The sequence below is a fragment of the Oryctolagus cuniculus genome, chromosome 4 (assembly GCF_964237555.1).
Source record: "Oryctolagus cuniculus chromosome 4, mOryCun1.1, whole genome shotgun sequence".
NCBI lineage: Eukaryota > Metazoa > Chordata > Mammalia > Lagomorpha > Leporidae > Oryctolagus > Oryctolagus cuniculus.
Window position 1 is genome coordinate 83,734,585 of NC_091435.1, and position 20,598 is coordinate 83,755,182.

Here is a 20,598-nt window from a genome sequence, read left to right on the forward strand (position 1 = left end):
AGCAAACATTATTCCAAACATCTCACTGGGCATATAAAAGAAAAAGTTCTATAAGAAAATGAGATACTAACCATGTCACTTTAAAAATAAATGGTAGAGGGCCAGGCACTGTGGCTGAGCCAGGTAAAGCCAACATCTGTGACACTGGCATCCCATATGGGCATCAATTTGAGTCCTGGCTGCTCCACTTATGATCCAGCTACCTGCTAATGGTCAGAGAAAGCAGTGGAAAATGGCCCAAGTGCTTGGGTCCCTGCACCTACGTGGGAGACCTGGAAGAAGCTCCTGGCTCCTGGCTTCAGCCTGGCCCAGCCTTGGCTGTTGCAGCCATGTAGAGAGACAATCTGTAGATGGAGTATCTCTTTCTCTGGCTCTCCTTCTCTCTGTAACTCTGACTTTCAAATAAATATATAAATAAATTGTTAAAAACAAATAAATAAATGATGGGGGGCTGGCACTGTGGTGTAGTGGGTAAGGGTAAAAATGCCTGCAGTGCTAGCAACCCCTATGGGTCCCAGTTCAAGTCCTGACTGCTCCACTTCCAATCCAGCTCCCTGCTAATGCGCCTGGGAAAGCAGCGGAAGATGGCCCAAGTACTTGGGCCCCTGGCACCAATATGGGAGGCCCAAAGAAGCTCCTGGCTCCAGATCCGCCCAGCTCTGGCGATTGCAGCCATTTGGGAAGTGAAACATCAGATGGAAGACCTCTCTCTCCTTCTCTCTCCCTCTCCCTCTCTCTCCCTCCCCCCTCTGACCCTTCCTTTCAAATAAATAAATCTTAAAAAAAAAAAAAAATGGTAGGAAGTAAGCAGTTAGCCTATTAATTAATTCATCAACGTCCCAAGCTGGAGTGCCTAGGTTTGATTCCAGATTCCCATCAATGCAGACCTAGAAGACAACAGCGAAGGCTCAAGTAATTTGGTTCTTACCATTCACATGGGAGACCTTGCGTTCCCTGCTCCTAGCTCTAGCCCCAGCCCAGCCCTGGTTGTTGCAAGCATTTAGGGAATGAACCAGGGAATGGGAGTTATCTATCTCTGAACCTCAAATAAATAAATAATATAAACTTTACTTTTATTACATCACAAAAATAGAAAAAAACAGTTATACAATCATAAAGCCAAGTGACAAATGAGAATCTGGTCAGTTAGATCAGTTATTAATTATTACATAAAGGCTGGCGTCGCGGCTCACTAGGCTAATCCTCCGCCTAGCGGCGCCGGCACACCAAGTTCTAGTCCCGGTCAGGGCGCCAGATTCTGTCCCGGTTGCCCCTCTTCCAGGCCAGTTCTCTGCTGTGGCCCGGGAGTGCAGTGGAGGATGGCCCAAGTCCTTGGGCCCTGCACCACATGGGAGACCAGGATAAGTACCTGGCTCCTGCCATCGGATCAGCGCAGTGCGCCGGCTACAGCGCACCAGCCACGGCAGCCATTGGAGAGTGAACCAATGGCAAAGGAAGACCTTTCTCTCTCTCTCTCTCACTGTCCACTCTGTCAAAAAAAAAAATTTATTACATAAAAAAAGACAAATAAATACTTGCATTTTAGGAAAATGAAAGAAAAGCTTCTGTAGAAATTAAGCAATCTCAAATACTTTTTGCAAATATAATACTCTTTATGATAGTCCTAACAAAAACAAGTATGAAACAGAAGCAGCAATACCTCATTATATGCAAATTTGTTGGAACAAGAGATTATTTCACATTTTTATCTAAGAATTACTATGTACATGTAATAATAACTTAATGCATAAGACAAAATAGTTCTGTGATTTTCAGATTATCTTTGAAGTTATATTTAGTCAAATAAAAGCTATTTTGCATATTTTGTATTAAATTGAGTTAGCAGACACTCTGATCTAATTCCCTTTTCATTCCTAAACGTTATACCTCTGAATCATAAGTAGCAGATGAGAATCAAGAGAGTAAGTCAATATTAACTTAGCCAAGTTTTCACCCAAATGAAGTATCAATAGATTGGTAACAGGAATATTGTCTTCGCTCATAGCACCCTCAAAAAATAAGAATTACATTTCCAAACATTTCAAGGATTTTTTAAGTCACCTCAACTGTTATACATCAGTACATTTCAAAATTATTTACATTTTCAGATTAATGTCTCTCGGAATACTCTGACATCTCTCCAAAAGCAGTTCCTATTAAACAATTTTAGTTCACTTAAGTTTCAGAGAGATGTTCCCCCCTTTTTAAAAATCTACAGGGGAGGGGCCAGCACTGTGGTGTATCAGATAAAAAATCTGCAGCCTACAGTGCCAGCATCCCATATGGGCACCAGTTCAAGTCTCAGCTGCTCCACTTCCAATCCAGCTCTCAGCTCTGGCCTGGGAAAGCAGTAGAAGATGGCCCAAGTCCTTTTGGCCACTGCACCCACACAGGAGACCCAGAAGAAGCTCCTAGTTCCTGGCTTTGGATTGGCCCAGCTCTAGCCATTGCGGCCATTTGGGGAGTGACCCAGCAAATGGAAGACCTCCCCCCACTCTGCCTTTGCCTCTCTGCTTCTGCCTCTCTGTAACTCTTTCAAATAAATAAATAAATCTTTAAAAAAAAATCTACAGGGGAAAGGTGTTCTATGCAGTGGTTAAAATGCTACCAGAACACCTGAATCCCATATTCAGTGCTTGGATCTGAGTCCCAGCTCCTTCACTTGCAATCCAACTTCCCAGTAATGTGCACACAAGGAGGCAACACCAGGAGACTCAAGTATTTGGACCCCTGCCACCCATTAGGGAGACCTGGACTGAGTTCTAGGCTCTTGGCTTCAGGCTTGTCCATCCCCAGCTATTGCAGGCATTTGGGGAGTGAACCAAAAGATGGAAGATCTGTCTGTTTCAGCCTTTTAAATAAAATAAAAAATTAAAATTTAGGAGTTCACACAGTCCAATGTTCTACTGAAGAGTGTATCCATGGAGTAGATACTGTGGCACAGCAGGTTAAGCCACCCATACAAAGAATGTCAGTTCAAGTCCTGGCTCCCCTGGTTCCAATCTAGCTTCCTGCTAATGCATGTTGATGCGACTGATGGTGGTTCCAATGCTTGTGTCCCACCTCTCACATGGTGAACCTGGATGGCGTTCTGAGCTTCTGGCTTCAGTCTGGCCTAGCCCTGGATGCTGCAGGCATTTGGGGAGGGAACCAGTAGATAACAGATTTTCTCTCTCTGTCCCTCTCCCCGTACCCCACTCCCATCACTCCTGCCTTTCAAGTAAATGATAACAAAATAAATGTTTAAAAAAAAGAGAGAGAGGCCGGCGCCGCGGCTCACCAGGCTAATCCTCCGCCTTGCGGCACCGGCACACCGGGTTCTAGTCCCGGTAGGTGCGCCGGATTCTGTCCCAGTTGCCCCTCTTCCAGGCCAGCTCTCTGCTGTGGCCCAGGAGTGCAGTGGAGGATGGCCCAAGTGCTTGGGCCCTGCACCCCATGGGAGACCAGGATAAGTACCTGGCTCCTGCCATCGAAATAGCGCGGTGCACCGGCCACGGTGGCCATTGGAAGGTGAACCAACGGCAAAAGGAAGACCTTTCTCTCTGTCTCTCTCTCTCACTGTCCACTCTGCCTGTCAAAAAAAAAAAAAAAAAAAAAAAAAAAAAAAAAAAAAAAAGGAGAGAGCGCATCCATGAATGGCAACAGGTTTCAAACATTACCAGAGCATTTTCCATGTACCAAGCACTAAACGACATCTTACAACCATATTCCCTTCTCATTTTCCAAACTAATAAGATCTGACATTTATACAGCCCGAATGTTCTTATTCTTCTAGTCACTTAAGGTGTCTATGTCCATAACACATCTTTCAGGATATGCAGAAAATGGGCTGAACACAGTACTACAGGTTTGAGTGCATCAGAAGTTTACAGAAGCTGAAATGCAGAGCCAGTGTTGTGGCATAGCAGGTTAAGCCGCTGATCGCCAACTCTGACATCCCATATGGGCACAGGTTTAAGTCCTGGCTGTTCTACTTCTGATCCAGTTCCCTGCTAATGTGCCTGGAGAAGCAGAAGATGGCCCAAGTACCTGGGACCCTGCCATCCACATGGGAGACCCAGAAAAAGCTCCTGGTTTCGGCCTGATCCATCCCTGGCCTTTGTGGGCATTTGGGGAGTGAACTAGCAGATGGAAGATATCTCGGCCTCTCCTTCTCTGTAACTCTGCCTTTCAAATAAAAAATATATCTTTTAAAAAATAAAGTTGAAATGTTTTGAATACTGTTTTTATTTGTTTATTTTAATTTATATGAAAGGCAGAGAGCTAATTTCCATCCTCAAGTACACTTCCAGGATACCCACAACAGCCAGGAGCCTGTAAATCAACAAAAGTCTCCCACATGGGTAGCAGGGATCCAGTATGTAAGCCATCCTCTGCTACCCACACTGGACTGGAGGCAAAGAAGGCAAGACTAGATCCAAGCACTTCGATACAGGATGTGGGGATCCCAAGGAGTGTCTTAACTACTATACCAAATGCCCATCCCTCCAACACCATTTCTAATGGAACCCAATGCACTGTTGATATTTATGAGTGAAATCTATGAAGAAATAAATTATAAAACTATACTGGTACTCCACCTTAATGAATACTACTTTTACTGGTTGCATCGAGCCAGCCAGAATCTAAACATCTATAAAATAGGCAAATCAACTATAAAACCGTATGCTTTATAATTACAGATGATTATCATAAATCAAACAGAACAAAACAGTAAATAAGTGAATTTTAAAAGTCAATTCTCTTAATGTTTAACATACTTTTTTCATAAGTAAATTTTTAAACCCAAGACTAAGACAATAAATGTGAAACAGAAACTGCATAACTCTCTTAGTCCATTTTGTACTGTTATAACAGGATACCTGAGACTGGCTGATTTACAAAGAACAAAAATTTATTCATAATTCTGGAAGATGAAAAGTCCAAGATCTAGGAATCCTGTCTAGTGAGGACCTTCTTGGCTGGTGGAAGGCAGAAGGGCAAGTTAAAAAAAGCTAAACAGAGTGAAGCCTCTTTACAAGGACCTAATTTATTTTATGAGTGAGGAGTCCTCAGGGTCTAGTCACCCCTTAACACTATGACACTGGTAACACTTGAATTTTGGCGGGAACACATTCAAACCACAGCAGTAACTGATTTAGACATTTTAAAAATTGATTTGAAATGAACCACATATGCAAACTACTGAAAAAGACAGAAAGTGATATATTAACTAAAGAAGGAGATGGGATTGCAAAATGATCCAAGAAAAAAAGTGATGGGAAAAAATAAAAGATTAAATAAAATGATACATTTACACTATTACCCTAAAGATTTCATCGAAGACAAACATATAAGGTCATATCAGGATTGTTGAAAGAACTGAGTGTTGAGAGATCTGGACACCAAAAATAGACTGCCCAAACTAGCAGAATAAACTGGGTCGAGTAATTTTCATCTGGCTCAGTCTCCTCATCTTTAAAATGAAGGCCAGGGTTCAGATATGCTCTGATTGCTTCCCTTCCAAAATCTTAGAATTTTGTTACTTAATATAAAAGAAAAAACTGAGAAACTGTTTCGTTATCAAAGTGCCATCTAGTTGTGTTCACCACTTTTCTCCAATGTATTATTCACCAAACAGAAGCTGATTTTCCAGACACTATCTAGTACTAACTAGAAGGGACTAGAATCAAATGCATACAATCACCCTCAAATGATTTTCAGGCAGAATCCTCATTACAAATGCTTCATAGATCCACAACTCCATAGCCAACTCTGGCAACAGTATAGCACCTCAGAAAGAGAACATTACTAAGATTGTTATGAAACGTGGAAAGAAACCAATATGACCTCTACTGAGTTTCAATGCAACCCTTCAAGCCAATAGAGAATCATTAGGATAAACGGGTAACTAAATGACCTAGAATCACAGAATGATATTCTATTTCTAAAAAAGTATAATAGATAAAACTACACTGTCAAAGTACAATTTCCATTTTAATTATCACACATGTGGAAGGTCACTGAGGTCAACTTATTTTTCAACAGTCTAAAACAAGTGTTTCAGACCTCAAACTGTCTACCATATTTTAAGACAGGAGCAACAGATTCTGAGCTTTCTCTTTATTCTATTATAAATTATATTACCCCAAAATGTCCATTCTAATAAAATGAAAAAATGCAGTACCCCAAATAAACTGATCATTGAAAAACAGCTTCAGAAAAAATTTATCTTACCTCTACACTAGGACTAAGGCTGCTTGGCAGAGTTTCTGAAGTCACAGTAGTGCTTGGAAGGCTGGAGATTTCCCAAGTATTAACAGGCTGAATTGGTTCAGACTGCTTTGAATGATCTATACATTTTGGATTATCCAGTAAGGTCACTTCATAAAATTCTTGAATATCTAGAGATGACGAAAGGAAAAGAAAAATTTTAAAGTATTTATACTAATTAAACTACACAATGCTGAAACAGCCTAACACAAAAACAAACCTTTTACTCAGAAGCAAATTTTTTACTCTAGTAAAATCAAATCTTATAATATACTTCAATGAACACTTTCTCACTTCACTATTTCACAATCATATCAGAACCTTAAGAGCACAGTATAAAGTTGAAGCCTTTCACACTTTAAAGTCTGTGCTAGGTTCAAATCCCAACTCCATCACCAAGTAGCTACATGTATAAGTTTAAACTTACTTCTCTGGTAACTTGCCTCTGCTATGAACTGCTGCAAGGATTAACTGCAATACCCTATAAACCTACATACAAAGTTCTTAACAGATGGTAGCTAATATCATCATTGTGATTTCTGCAGATATGAGTCATTATTGATATATTATATCTTTACCATCAATAGCCAAGCTGAGAATTAAACTCCTCAAGTGGTTTTAATTGCTCTCCACCTGAAGTAAAATATTATTTTAAAAAAGTTATAATCAAAACTAGAAGGGCTTTTAGATATCCTTTAATCTAAATACTTAAAAATGGTAAAGGCATGACAAAGCTGAAAGAAACCATAAATTTAATTGAAATAGTTCAAGATGATTTGAAAAATAAAATTACTTTGCTATCATTATATAAACTTGGATATTTTTATACTGGTTATTCATGATGCTCAGTAGTTCTGAGTGAGTTATATGTTGAGAACTACCACTTAGTTCTTTATTCATCTCTATGGTATAATTTTGAGTTGACTTTTTTTTTTTTAAAGGGAAGGGGAATTGTTATTTAAAATAACAATAAAAATGGTCATTATCCTGTGTAGAATCCTGCATAGGAGCTATAAAGAACATTTACACAGACTGTTACTTCTCCTTTCTCACTGTTTTGAAAGCATTAATGTAAGTAAAATGTTATACTATTTGAATTATAAATGTCATTAAAACAGTAGAGACAGGAGCCAGCATAGTAGTAGCATGGTGGCTTAGGCTACCACCTATGAAGCCAGCATCACATTATCTAACCATCTGTTTGTGTCCCGGCTGCTTGCTTTAGATCCAGCTCCCTGCTAAAGCGCCTGGGAAAGCAGCAGAAGATAGCCCAAGTCCTTGGGCCCCTGCACCCACATGGGAGACCCTGAGGAAGCTCCTGGCTCCTGATCGGCGCAGCTCCAGCCATAGAGGGCAACTGGGGAGTAAACCAGCAGATGTAAGACATCTCTCTCTCTGTGTGTGTGTATGTGTGTGTGTAACTCTTTCAAATAAATAAATCTTAAAAAAAAAAAAAAACTACCAAAAAAAGGATTAATTATCATTGTGACAAGGTAAGTATTTCTACAAAATGACATTCTAGGATTCAAAACAATACTTTCTATGTTGTCATTAGATCTTTCTACACTGGGAAGTCTAACACTGAATTCTATAAATTCTAAAGTAAACCAGAAGTCACCATACAAATAAAAGTCAAACTGAAGACATCAATATTGTAAATTCTAGCAATGTACCAATCTCTTGTACTTCTTGCACATCTATTATAAACCAAAGTCTGATAATCCAAGTTCTTTTCAAAAGAGCAACCTAGGAAGGCTGGCACTGTGGTTCAGCAAGTTAAGCTGCACCAATATCCCATATAGGTGCTGGTTTGCGTCCCAGCTGTTCTACTTCCGATCCAACTACATGCTACTGTGCCTGGGAAAGCAGAAGATGCTTGGGCCCAGGCACCCATGTAGGAGACTGGGAGGAAACTCTTGGCTCCTTGCTTTGGCCTGGCCCAGCCCTGGTCATTGTGGCCATTTTACAAGTGAACTAGCAGATAGAAGATCACTCTCCTCTTTCTTTCTGTATCTTCTCTGTAACTCTTATTTTAGAATAAATAAATCTTTAAAAAAAGCAAAAAACTTTGTGAAAGAATTAAATTAGTAAGTTTACTTTGAAAACTTACAGTTATCCAACCAATGAATACTAACAGGGTAAGTTTTAGAAGAAAAATGAAAGAATTAAAAGGTGGAAGGCCGGCACTGTGGCGCAGCAGGTTAAAGCCCTGGCCTGAAGCGCCAGCATCCCATATAGGCGCCAATTCTAGTCCCAGCTGCTCCACTTCCGATCCAGCTCTCTGCTATGGCCTGGGATAGCAGTGGAAGACGGCCCAAGTGCTTGGGCTCCTGCACCCTAGTGGGAGACCTGGAAGAAGCTCCTGGCCCCTGACTTTGGATCAGCACAGCTCTGGCCATTGCGGCCATCTAGGGAGTGAACCAGCGGATGGAAAACCTCTCTCTCTGTCTCTACCCCTCTCTGTAACTCTGTCTTTCAAATAAATAAAATAAACCTTTAAAAAAAAACTTCACCAAAAGAAAAGAATTAAAATGTGGAAATATGAAATACCTTTGGGAAATGGATAAAATTAAGGAAAAAATTACACGACACCACAGGTTTCCAATTTAAAAATCTGAAAAGGTAGGTTTTCATAAAAATTTAATGGCTATAGTCTAGGAAACTATAGAAGCTTAACATATTTGGGTTAAATTTCTATTACTCTATTCAAAAATTATTAAATTAACTATCTCTGATAGACAATGATCAATTTTGGTTTATGTAAGTCATTTTATGGATTTCACTATCCAATGTCATAATAAGAGCTTCTCATTTTATATATGTCTGTGTGTATTATATGAAAAAAAAATGGAGGGGCCGGCACTTTGACGTAGCAGGTAAAGCCACCGCCTACAATGCCAGCATCCCATATGGGCGCCTTTTCGTGTCCAGCTCTCTGCTATGGCCTGGGAAAACAGTAGAACATGGCCCAACTCTTGGGTCCCTGCACCTGTGTGGGAGACCAGGAAGAAGCTCCTGGCTCCTGGCCTGAGATTGGGGTAGTTCCAGTCATTGCAGCCATGTGAGGAGTGAACCAGTGGATGGAAGACCTCTCTCTCTCCCTCTCTCTCTCTGCCTCTCTCTGTAACTCTGCTTAAATAAATCTTTTTAAAAAAGAGAAAGAAAATGGAACTTTAGCAAAATAATTAATGCTTCAAAAGTCACATCTCCCAGCACTGTTTTATCTGTAACTACCAAACTGACTATTCTATATAAAAGGATTTCATTTATATTTAAATTGAATATTTTAAAATATTTCATTTATTATGAAAGTCAGAGTTACAGAGAGGGAGGAAGAAACAGAGAGAGATAGCTCTTCCATGCACTGATTTCATTCTCCAAATGGCCACAATGGCCCGAGCTGGACCAGAAGCCAGGAGCTTCATCTGGATCTCCCATGTGGGCAGCAGGGGCCCAAACACCATCATCTGCTGTTGCTTTTAACAGGTCATTAGCAGGGAGCTAGATCAGAAGTGGAGCAGTAGGGACACAAAGGGACATGAACCAGTCCCCAGAGAGAATCCATCACCTTGAGTTCAACTCTAAATTTACTATGAATACGTAAAGTAAACGGGAGGGAGGCTGTTGTGGCATAGCAAGTTAAGCTTCTCCAGGGATGCCTGCATCAAATATCAGAGAGCCTAGTTGAAGTGCACCTCCACATAGGAGTGTCTGGTTCAACTTCTACTGAGATTCCAATCTAGTTTCCTGCTAATGAGCATACTGGGAGTCCACAGATGAAGGGTCAAGTACTTGAGTCCCTGTCACCCAGATTTGGGAACTGGATTGATTTCCAGGCCTGGCGCAGCCATGGCTATTTGCAGGCATCTGGGGAGTGAACCAGTAGAGGGAATATCTGTGTGTGTACGTGTGTGTGTGTGTGTCTTTCAAATAAACATTTTTTATAAGAAAATGGGAGGGCACAACAGTATTCAACAGGACTGAGATGACAATGATTCCATACCAAGCTAAAGAACCAGAGAGCTCACCTAGATACACACCAGATATATAATTTAAATGACTCATTACATGTTTACTTAGTACCTTCAAAAAATTATTTCAAAAAATTATTTCTATTAGAAATAATAATGCACTAAGAAAGAAAACAAGAAAAGGTAGGAATGTTCAAATATTAGGGGAAGAATGTCACTTTAGAATATATATAATTGGTAACATTAATTCTGTTGAAACTATTGGGGTCAATCTTATCACAGACTATTCCTCATTTTCCACTTATAGTCTGCAAGTACTTTCCCTGTTTTGGACTAAACTAGGTCCCTACAAGTACAGTTCCTGAACAAAGATCTAAATTATTAGGTCACAAAAAGTTCCAAAATGTACATTTAAAAACTCTCAAAAATTTTTAAAATATTTATTTACTTATTTTGAAAGGTAGAGTTAGAGAGAGAGGGAGAGACAGAGAGAGAGAGAGAGACCCTCCATCTGCTGGTTCATTCCCCAGGTGAACACAACTGTCACACCAGGCTGATCCCAAGCCAGGAGGCAGGAGGTGGGAGAAAGGTACAGGGGTCCAAGCACTTGGGCCATCCTCTGCTGTTTTCCCAGGCGCATTAGCAGGGAGCTAGATCAGAAGTGGAGCATCCAGGATTCCAATTGGCGCCTGTATTGGATGCCAGCACCACAGGCAGCGGCTATACCTACTACACCACAGCACTGGCCCCAAAGTCTCAAAAATTAAACCTAAAGACAAGGAGTAGTACAATGAACAAAGCAGAATCATTCCTATCTATTAAAGAAGAAAATATCTGGAAATCTCTAAGATCTCTAAGATAACATATTTCAGAGGTCTCTAAATAGAAGTAAAATTTTCAAGTAAAAAGTTTTCACTGCTTTTGCTATTTTCTTGGTAAAATCCAAAGTTTACAAACACCAAACCTTAATGGGAAGTCCAGAATTTCATAAATATCTTTAAAGAGGAATAAGGAATGGAAGGAAGGATGTTTTCAAATAGACAAAGAAAATGAGTTTTTAGTGACATCCTACGTAAACCTAAACAAAGAAACTCATAAACCATAAAACATTCTCAATAAATAAGGCAACACTAAGGATCAGAGCAGAAAGTCTAAACACGGACCCAAGAATATGTACTTATTTAACATAAGCAACATTTCTAGTCTATGAGAAAGTATTTTATTTGATGGCAGAAGAAAAACTAAGAGAATGCAAAGAAGACCATACACAGAGAAATTTGCAAAACAGATATCTGACAAAGGACTGGTAGCCAAAGTATACGAAGAACTAAGACTCAACAATAAAAAAAAAATCCAATTTTTAAAATGGGCACAAGATAAAAATGTATCTGACCACAGAAGAAACAGAGATGACAAACAAGCATATGAAAAGATGACCAACATCAAATGTCACTAGGAAAGTACAAATTAAAACAAGATATCAGTATATACCTAATAAAACAACTGAAACCCAAAGCACTAACAACATCAAGTGCTGACAAGAATATGGAGCGACACATTCTTGATGGGAATGAAAATGGTATAGTCACTTTGGAAAACCATTTTGGAAGTTTCTTAAAAACCCAACATACGGCCGGCGCTGCGGCTCAATAGGCTAATCCTCTGCCTGCGGCACCAGCACACCAGGTTCTAGTCCCGGTCGGGGCACCAGATTCTGTCCTGGTTGCTCCTGTTCCAGTCCAGCTCTCTGCTGTGGCCCGGGAGTGCAGTGCAGGATGGCCCAAGTGCTTGGGCCCCGCACCCGCATGGGAAACCAGGAGGAAGCATCTGGCTCCTGGCTTCGGATCGGCGCAGTGTGCCGGCCGCAGCGGCCACTGGAGGGTGAACCAACGGTAAAGGAAGACCTTTCTCTCTGTTTCTCTCACTGTCCACTCTGCCTGTCAAAAATAAAAAAAAATTAATAAAAAAAAAAATCCTCCTACCATGAGTTAGCACTGTACTCCTTGGTATTTAACCCAAATGTGTTGAAAGCTTAAATCCACATAAAAATGTTCACACAAATGTTTATACCAGATTTATTCATAATTGATAAAATCTGGGGGCAACAAAGATGTTCTTTAATAAGTGACCATCCATACAGTGGGAGTATTATTCAGTAAGGAAAAGAGAGCAATCAAGCCACGAAAAGCCATGGAGGAATCTTAAATGCACATTGCTAAGCTAAAGATGCCCATCTGAAAAGTCTACATATTTAATGATTCTAATTATATGACACTCTGAAAAAGGCAAGACTATGGAGAAAGTAGAAAGATAGGTGGATAGGCATACTCTGTTCTCAAAAGGTCAATGGCTTAGTGGTTTCCATGGGTTGTGGGTGTGTGGTGTGGAAGGAAAGGACAAATAGTTGAAGGATTTTTATGGTAGTGAAACTATGCTATCTGCAATGGTGTATATATGTGTCAATACAACAAATGTGCAAATGAATCTCCATGTAAACTATGACTAACCTATCTCTCTCTCTGCCCCTGTAGCTCTCAAATATTTTTTTAAAAAGATTTATTTATTTTATTTGAAAGAGTTAGGGAGAGGGAAAGGCAGAGACAAGGGAGGTCTTACACCTGCTGGTTCACTCCTCAAATGGCCCAATAGCCAGGGCTGGGCCAGGAGCTTCATCTGGGTCTCCCACATTGGTGCAGCGGCCCAAGAACTTGGGCCGGGCCTTCTGCTGCTTTCTCAGGCACATTAGTAGAGAGCTAGATAGGAAGTGGGGCAGCCAAACAGGTGCCCATATAGGAAACTGGCATTGCAGGCAGCAGCTTCATTTGCTATGCCACAGCACAGGCCCCTCTTAAGTATTTTTTTAAAAAATTAGTTAATAGGGCCAGTATTGTAGTACAGTGTAGTTTAAGCCACCACTTGTGATGCTGTAACCCACACCAGAGTGCTGGTGAGTCCTAACGACTCCTGTTGTGATACAGCTCCCTGCTAATGCTCATGGGAAAGCAGTGAACGATGGCCTAAGAGCCATCTCTTCTGGTTCTGTCACCATGTCTTTCAAATAAATAAATCTTTTTAAACAATTAGTTAATAACAATGTACTGGCCAGTGCTGCGGCTCACTAGGCTAATCCTCCGCCTGCAGCGCAGGTACCCCAGGTTCTAGTTCCGGTCGCTCCTCTTCCAGTCCAGCTCTCTGCTGTGGCCTGGGAAGGCAGTGGAGGATGGCCCAAGTGCTTGGGCCCTGCACCCGCATGGGAGACCAGGAGGAAGCACCTGGCTCCTGGCTTTGGATTGGCACAGCGCGCCGGCTGTAGCAGCCATTTGCGGGGGGGGGAGGGGAGGGGTTGAACCAATGGAAAAAAGGAAGACCTTTCTCTCTGTTTCTCTGTCTACTTTGCCTGTCAAAACAAACAAACAAAAAACAACAATGTACTAATATTGGCTTATCAACTGTAACAAATTTACCACATTAATTTACCACATTACACAAATTTACCACATTAATGCAAGAACAAGAGGGAAAAGGTAGATAAGAATATGGGAACTTTCTTTTTAAAAAATTTATTTATTTAAAAGGCAGAAGGAGACGGAGGGAGAGAGAAATACAAAGTGAAAGCAATAGCAATTAAGCGAGAGCTTAATTCCATCTACTGGTTCACTTTCAAAATGCCTACAATTGAAGCTGGGCAGGCTGAAGCCAAGAGCCAGGAATTCCATCCTAGTTTTCCACATTGGCCGTCATATAGGAATAGGAAGCTGAACAGCCAGTATTCAAATCAGCATTCCAATATTCAATGAGTCTTCTGCACCACAACACCCACCCAAGGGAAATGTATTTTCTATTTAATTGTTTTGTGAACCAAAAACTGCTGAAAAGTAAGTCTTTAACAATTTTTGAAATGTATACAGGAATCATGTAAGCATCCATATTTTAAAAATTACACAACAGCATGCTTTATATCAAAATAATTTCCAAATGCCTTAAAAATTAAAATGTTTAAAAAGTCTTGAAGGAATTTTAATAAAGATGAATGTTTTCATAACCTTGGAGACTGACTGTTAACAATCTTAGAGGTGATAACAGGAGGCTGCGAGATTGGGGCAGCCTTTCCAAGCATATACTAAGGGCAGACGGCATTAAAAAAGAAAAGGGGTAAAGCTAACTATATATAAATACTTCATTTTTTCATATATTTATTTTTTATTGAATCTGTTAACGTTCTTGCACTGCCATTTTTTTTTAATCTAAGTCTAAAAACAAAGGGCCCAACAGATGTTTAGTCTACTAGTCAAGATGTCAGCTGGATGCTCACATCCCACATCTAGGTTTAATACCCAACACCTGGGTTTAATACCCGACGCCAGATCCTGATTCAAGCTCAAGTAATTGGGTTCTTGCCATCCACATGGGAGACTTATATATATTGAGTTCCTGGATCCTGGTTTTGGCCCCCTGGATGTTGTTAGCATTTGGGGAGTGAACCAGAGGATAAGAGTCCTCGCTCTCAAAAAAACAACGAGTAAATGAAAAGAAAGAAGAAAATGGCAAACAAAGGAAATTACTTGCAACTTAGATAATAGAAAGAGTTGAGATGCCTAATGAAAATCTATACCTCTAAGAAAAAGGAAAAAGACTTTTTTATATTCATGGTTATTTCTTTAACCAAAGAAATACAGAATAAAACAGCCCCCAATAGCTCAATCTGAGATAATCTGAACAGCCAAATCATTGATGGTAATAAACTATAAACTACCAAAACAGAAATCTGCAAATTCGTTTTTGGTAAACTGATGGATAAAAAGAGAAGAGTTCTTGATTACAGCAAAGTGCCATTAACTGGAAAACATATAGGATTGTTGCTGTTACAAAAGAAATTGGTTCAGGCCAGAATCACCAATAGATAGTAAATCTAGATGGAAATTTTGCCAAAAAAGAGGATATATACATGCTATTAAAGTATCTCCCCCACATACTGCTTATAAAACATGAGGGGAGTGGCCAGTACTGTGGTGTAGTGTACTAAGCCTCTGCTGTGGTGCCAGCAATCCATATGGACACTGATCCTAGTCCCAGCTGCTCCACTTCCCACAGCTCTCTGCTGTGGCCTGGGAAAGCAGTAGAAGATGGTCCGAATGCTTAAGGCCTCTTCACCCACATGGGAGACCCAGAAGAAGCTCCTGGCTTCAGATCGGCCCAGCTCCAGCCATTGCAGCCATTTGGGGAATGAACCAGTGGATGGAAGACCTCTCTCTCTCTCTGTTTTGTCCTCTAACTCTCTCAAGTAAATAAACAGACTCGTTAAAAAAAAAGTGACTATAGAGTATAAAAATCGGACAATATATAACTAAATAATGCAAATTAACATCACCAATGAAGGGTGATATCATATACCTCTGAATGTGCAGAAACCTACACCACGAATGCATAACCTGAATCTAACCAAAAGCAACCATCAGAGAAACTCAAAATGAGAAATGGTATACAGAAAAGTAAGAGTGGAAGGGGCCGGCGCCGCGGCTCACTAGGCTAATCCTCCGCCTTGCGGCACCGGCACACCGGGTTCTAGTCCCAGTCGGGGCGCCGGATTCTGTTCTGGTTGCCCCTCTTCCAGGCCAGCTCTCTGCTGTGGCCAGGGAGTGCAGTGGAGGATGGCCCAAGTGCTTGGCCCCTGCACCCCATGGGAAACCAGGATAAGTACCTGGCTCCTGCCATCAGATCAGTGCGGTGCGCCGGCCGCAGCGCACCGGTGCACCGGCCGCGGTGGCCACTGGAGGGTGAACCAACGGCAAAAGGAAGACCTTTCTCTGTCTCTCTCTCTCACTGTCCACTCTGCCTGTCAAAAAATAAATAAATAAATAAAGTAAGAGTGGAAGGGAATTGTATTCTTCAAAAATGTCAATGTCATTAAAAAAAAAGCAGGCTAAGGAAATGAGCCCAAATCAAAGTAAAGAGACAAGACAACTAAATATAATATCTGGTCCAAGTCTAAATCCTATATTCTGGAGAAATGACCCCAAATACATGAAATGCCTTAGAAGAAATATTTAGATACTTTTGGATACTTTTGGAGTTCTGTAAAGTACTAAAGAGAATTCAACATACTCAAAACTCTGTTTCAAAACAGTACTAAGTAAAACAAAATTATTAGCAAATAAATAGCTCAATCTAATTAAAGCCACTAAATAAAAGGTTAATAAAATTCTCAATTCCATAAAATCTTAGCCATCAGTCTATTTCATATCCTGTTATGTTTTCCCTGCTCCAATCTACCCTGAAAAATCATACACACACACAAACATGGGCAGTGAGTCAATAATAAATCAAAATGCATCATCAATGGGGCCAAAATAAGCAGAAAAAAAAAATCCAAGGAATCATGATATTTTACCACTTTATCTAGAAGTTCTAAAACCTTGATTATCTAGTAAATATACTTTTCCAAATGTGTAAAATTCCATGGGATGGGTGTTAGCCTAGTGGTTAAGACTTCCCTGCACCACATCACAGTACCTACATTTGATGCCTGGCTCCAGGTACTGATTGCTAGTGCAGACTTTGTGAGGCAGTGGTGATAGCACACATCAAACACTACCCTAAAAACAAGCATATTTAATAGAGATGTTGATCTGCAGGTGAATGTTTACGTTGATGGAATGATTTTATAATGATGGAATTTACAGTTAAAAATTTTTATTTGAGAGGCAGACAGAGAGATAGATTAATCTCCCATGTGTTGGTTCACTCCTCAAATGCCCAAAATAGCCAGGATGGGGTTGGGCTGAAGCTGGGAGCTAGGAACTCAATTTGGGTTTTCCACATGGAGGTTTTCCACTTGAGCCACCACTGCTTCCCAGGGTCTGCATTAGCAGGAAGCTGGAGTCAGAAGCTACAGCCAAGAATTGAACCCAGTTAGTCCAATATTGGTCTTAACTGCTGGGCTAAATGCCTGCTCCTGAGTTCTGTATTATATTAAAATACTTAACTCTGAAAAAAAAAAAACAGACAAAGAACATCCTACAGGTTAAAGGTGAGAATGTTCACACAGGCTCTGGATTCAGATTAGCTGAATTCAACTTCTGCCTCCACAACTTAGTATCTGAAGGTCCATGGATAAGACTGGTCCTTTTTCAATATCTCAGTTTTCTAATCTATAAAACAGTGTAATCACTCACAGGTAAACATCTTACAGGATATGATGACTAAATAAGATACTTATGCCACTATATAGAAAGTGCTCAATGAGTATTAATCATTATTTCTTTTTACATATTCTCATACCCATTATGATAGCTACTGTGGAAAAAAAAGAAAACAAGCATTGGCAAGGAAATGGAAAAACCAGAACCCTGTACAATCTGTTGAGATTGTACAAGGGTGCAACCACTATGGAAAACAGTATGGTAGTTCCTCAAATACAAAAAATGTAACTACCATATGATCCCACAATCTCACTTCTGGGTATATATATGTGTGTGTGATATATATACACACACACACACAAATGAAATCAAAGTACAGCCTCAAAGAAATATTTCCACAGCAGCACTGTCCACACAGCAGCCAAAAGGAGAAAGCAATCTAAATGCCCATCAATGGATAAATAAATGAAATGTATGGGGCTGGCACATGGCATAACAGGTAAAGCCGCCGCCTACAGTGCCGGCATCACATATAGGTGCTGGTTCGAGTCCTGGATGCTCTACTTCTGGTCCTGGTCCAGCTCTCTGCTATGGCCTGAGAAAGCAGTGGAAGATGGCCCAAGTCCTCGGGCCCCTGCACCCACATGGGAGACCCAGAAGAAGCTCCAACCTCCTGGCTTTAGATCGGCACAGCTCCGGCCATTGAGGTCAACTGGGGAGTGAACCAGTGGATGGAAGACCTCTCTCTCTCTCTCTGCCTCTCCTTCTCTGTGTAACTCCTTCAAATAAATAAATAAATCTTTAAAAACACGTAAGATATACATATAACGGACTATTACCCAACCTTAAAAGGGAGGAAAAGCCTATCACACAGTGTAAAACGGACAAACCTTGAAGGCTTTACACTAAGTGAAATAATTCAGTCACAAAAGAACAAATACTACAGGGTTCTGCTTACACAACATATGTAACAGTCCAATTCATAGAAAGTAGAATGGTTGTCATCAGGGTTTAGTGGGTGCAGGCGGGTTGGTAGTTATTTAATACAATTCAATTTCAATTTTATAAAATGAAAATGTTCTGAAGATCTATTTTACAATATAAATATACTTAACATTTCTGAACTATATATTTTTCAATGGTTAAGATAAGAAAATTATATTTTTGAGACCCAGTATCTACAAATAAGGACATGGTAATGTCCTTTACTATGTTTACAAAGACTAGTGAAACAATTAAGATTAATTCAGTAGCTGGGAACTAAATAAACTTGTAAGTGGACAGAGTTACTACATTATCCATATTCACTAGCAAATATCTGAAGAATTAAAATAAAATTTTGCAATGAAGTAAGTTTGCTATTAAATGAAACAATAATCAACAACTTATGGGCCAGGAAAAAATATCTGCAAACCATGTATCTGATAAAGAGTTAACAAGTCAATACCACAAAAACAAAAAACCTGATTAAAAACTGGGCAAAGGACCTGCATAGACATTTCTTCAAAGATAATATAAAAATGGTCAAAGGTATATGAAAAGGTACTCAACATCATTGGTCATGAGGGAAATGCAAACCAAAACCACTATGAGATATTATTTCCCACCTGTAAACACGGCTACTATCAAAAAGACAAGAGATAACAAATGTTGGCAAGATTGTGTGTGGAAAAAAGGGTACCCTAATACTCTGCTGGTAGGTAGGTATACTGGTACAGCCATATGAAAACCAGTTTCAGGGTTCCCATAGAAACTAAAAACAGAACTACCAAGCAATCCAGCAATAATTCTGGATATATATATATATATATATATATATATAAAATTTTCAAAGGAGACAAAATCATCACCTATAACCTATCTGCACTCCTAGGTTCACTGATTGCATCACTATTCAAAATAATCAAGAAATGGAAACAATCTAAACATCCACTCGTGAACAAGAAAATGTGATATTTAGCTATACACACTCATACACACACAACCAACGTGAACCAACGGAAGGAAGACCTTTCTCTCTGTCTCTCTCTAACTCTGCCGGTCAAAAAAAAACAACAAAAAACAAACAAAAAAAAAAAACAGTGCCGTTCACTCAAAGAAAAAAGCTAACCCAGGATTTTGAGTACATACCATGGACACAAATGGACTTGAAAAAAGTTAATAAATTAACCCAAACACAAGAGTGCATTAATTCAATGGCATCAACAATCCAATTATCATATGGAAACATATAAAATCCTCTAAGTTTACTTAATTTAAAACTCCTAAATTCTAGTAATTTTCTTGCACCCAAACCTGACGCCATGTCCTATAAAACATCAAAATATTCACATATAAAAGTAAATGCAAAACCAGTAAAATCAGACAAAACAAATAAGATACACAACTATAAACTTAATAATTAGGAAGCAAACTATGAAAACAGGTGAGGCAGAATGTCAAAAACACCTCCAAACATAGCAACCCACCCTCAATCTAGATAGATATTCACATGAAGTATAGATTCTGTTTAGTTACATCACTAAACATCTACATCACAGCCTTCTCACACGGAAGAGTTTAGTCTATTTACTAGAGTACTTAAAGAAGTTCATGGATGGGACTGGCATAGCCAGTTAAGCCTCCATCTGCAGTGTTGGCATCCCATATAGGCACTGATTCGAGTCCCTGCTGCTCCACTTCTGATCTAGTTCTCTGCTAATGTGCCTGGGAAAGCAGTAGCCAAAGGCCCAAATGCATGGGCCCCTGTACCAGATGGGAGACCTAGAAGAAGCTCCTAGCTCCTGGCCCAGCCCTGGCCATTTTGGCCATTTGGGGAGCGAACCAAAAGATGAAAGCTCACTCACTTGCTTGATCTCTTGATCTCTTGATTTCTCTCCTTCTAACTCTGCCTTTCATACAAATAAATAAATCTTAAAAAAAAATAGTTCATGGATGAGGCAGGCGCAGTGGCATAGAGGGTTAATAACGCCACCACCTGCAGTGTCAGTATCCCATATATGCACCAGTTCAAGTCCTGGGTGTTCCACTTCCCATCCAGCTCCCTGTTGGGACACCTGGGAAAGCAGTGGAAGATGGCCAAGAGCTCCAGCTCCTGTACCCACATGGGAGACTCAGATGAGGCTCCTGGCACCTAGCTTCAGTCTGGCGCATCTCTGGCAGTTGCAGCCTTTTGGAGAGAGTACCAGCGGATGTAAGAGTTTTCTGTCTGCCTCTAACTCCGCCTTTCAAATAAA

At 40.1% G+C, this 20,598-nt stretch overlaps 1 protein-coding gene across 35 annotated transcripts in view; it reads right to left on the reverse strand.

Moving 5' to 3' along the window:
• Nucleotides 1-20,598, reverse strand: part of DLG1 (discs large MAGUK scaffold protein 1) — a 250,407-nt gene that overhangs the window by 222,625 nt on the left and 7,184 nt on the right. For all 35 annotated transcript variants that reach the window (XM_070072340.1, XM_070072334.1, XM_008266703.4 and 32 more), the window contains one exon: nt 6,217-6,383. In XM_070072340.1, the coding sequence (XP_069928441.1) occupies nt 6,217-6,383 (167 nt within the window). The remainder of the gene's footprint in view (nt 1-6,216; nt 6,384-20,598) is intronic.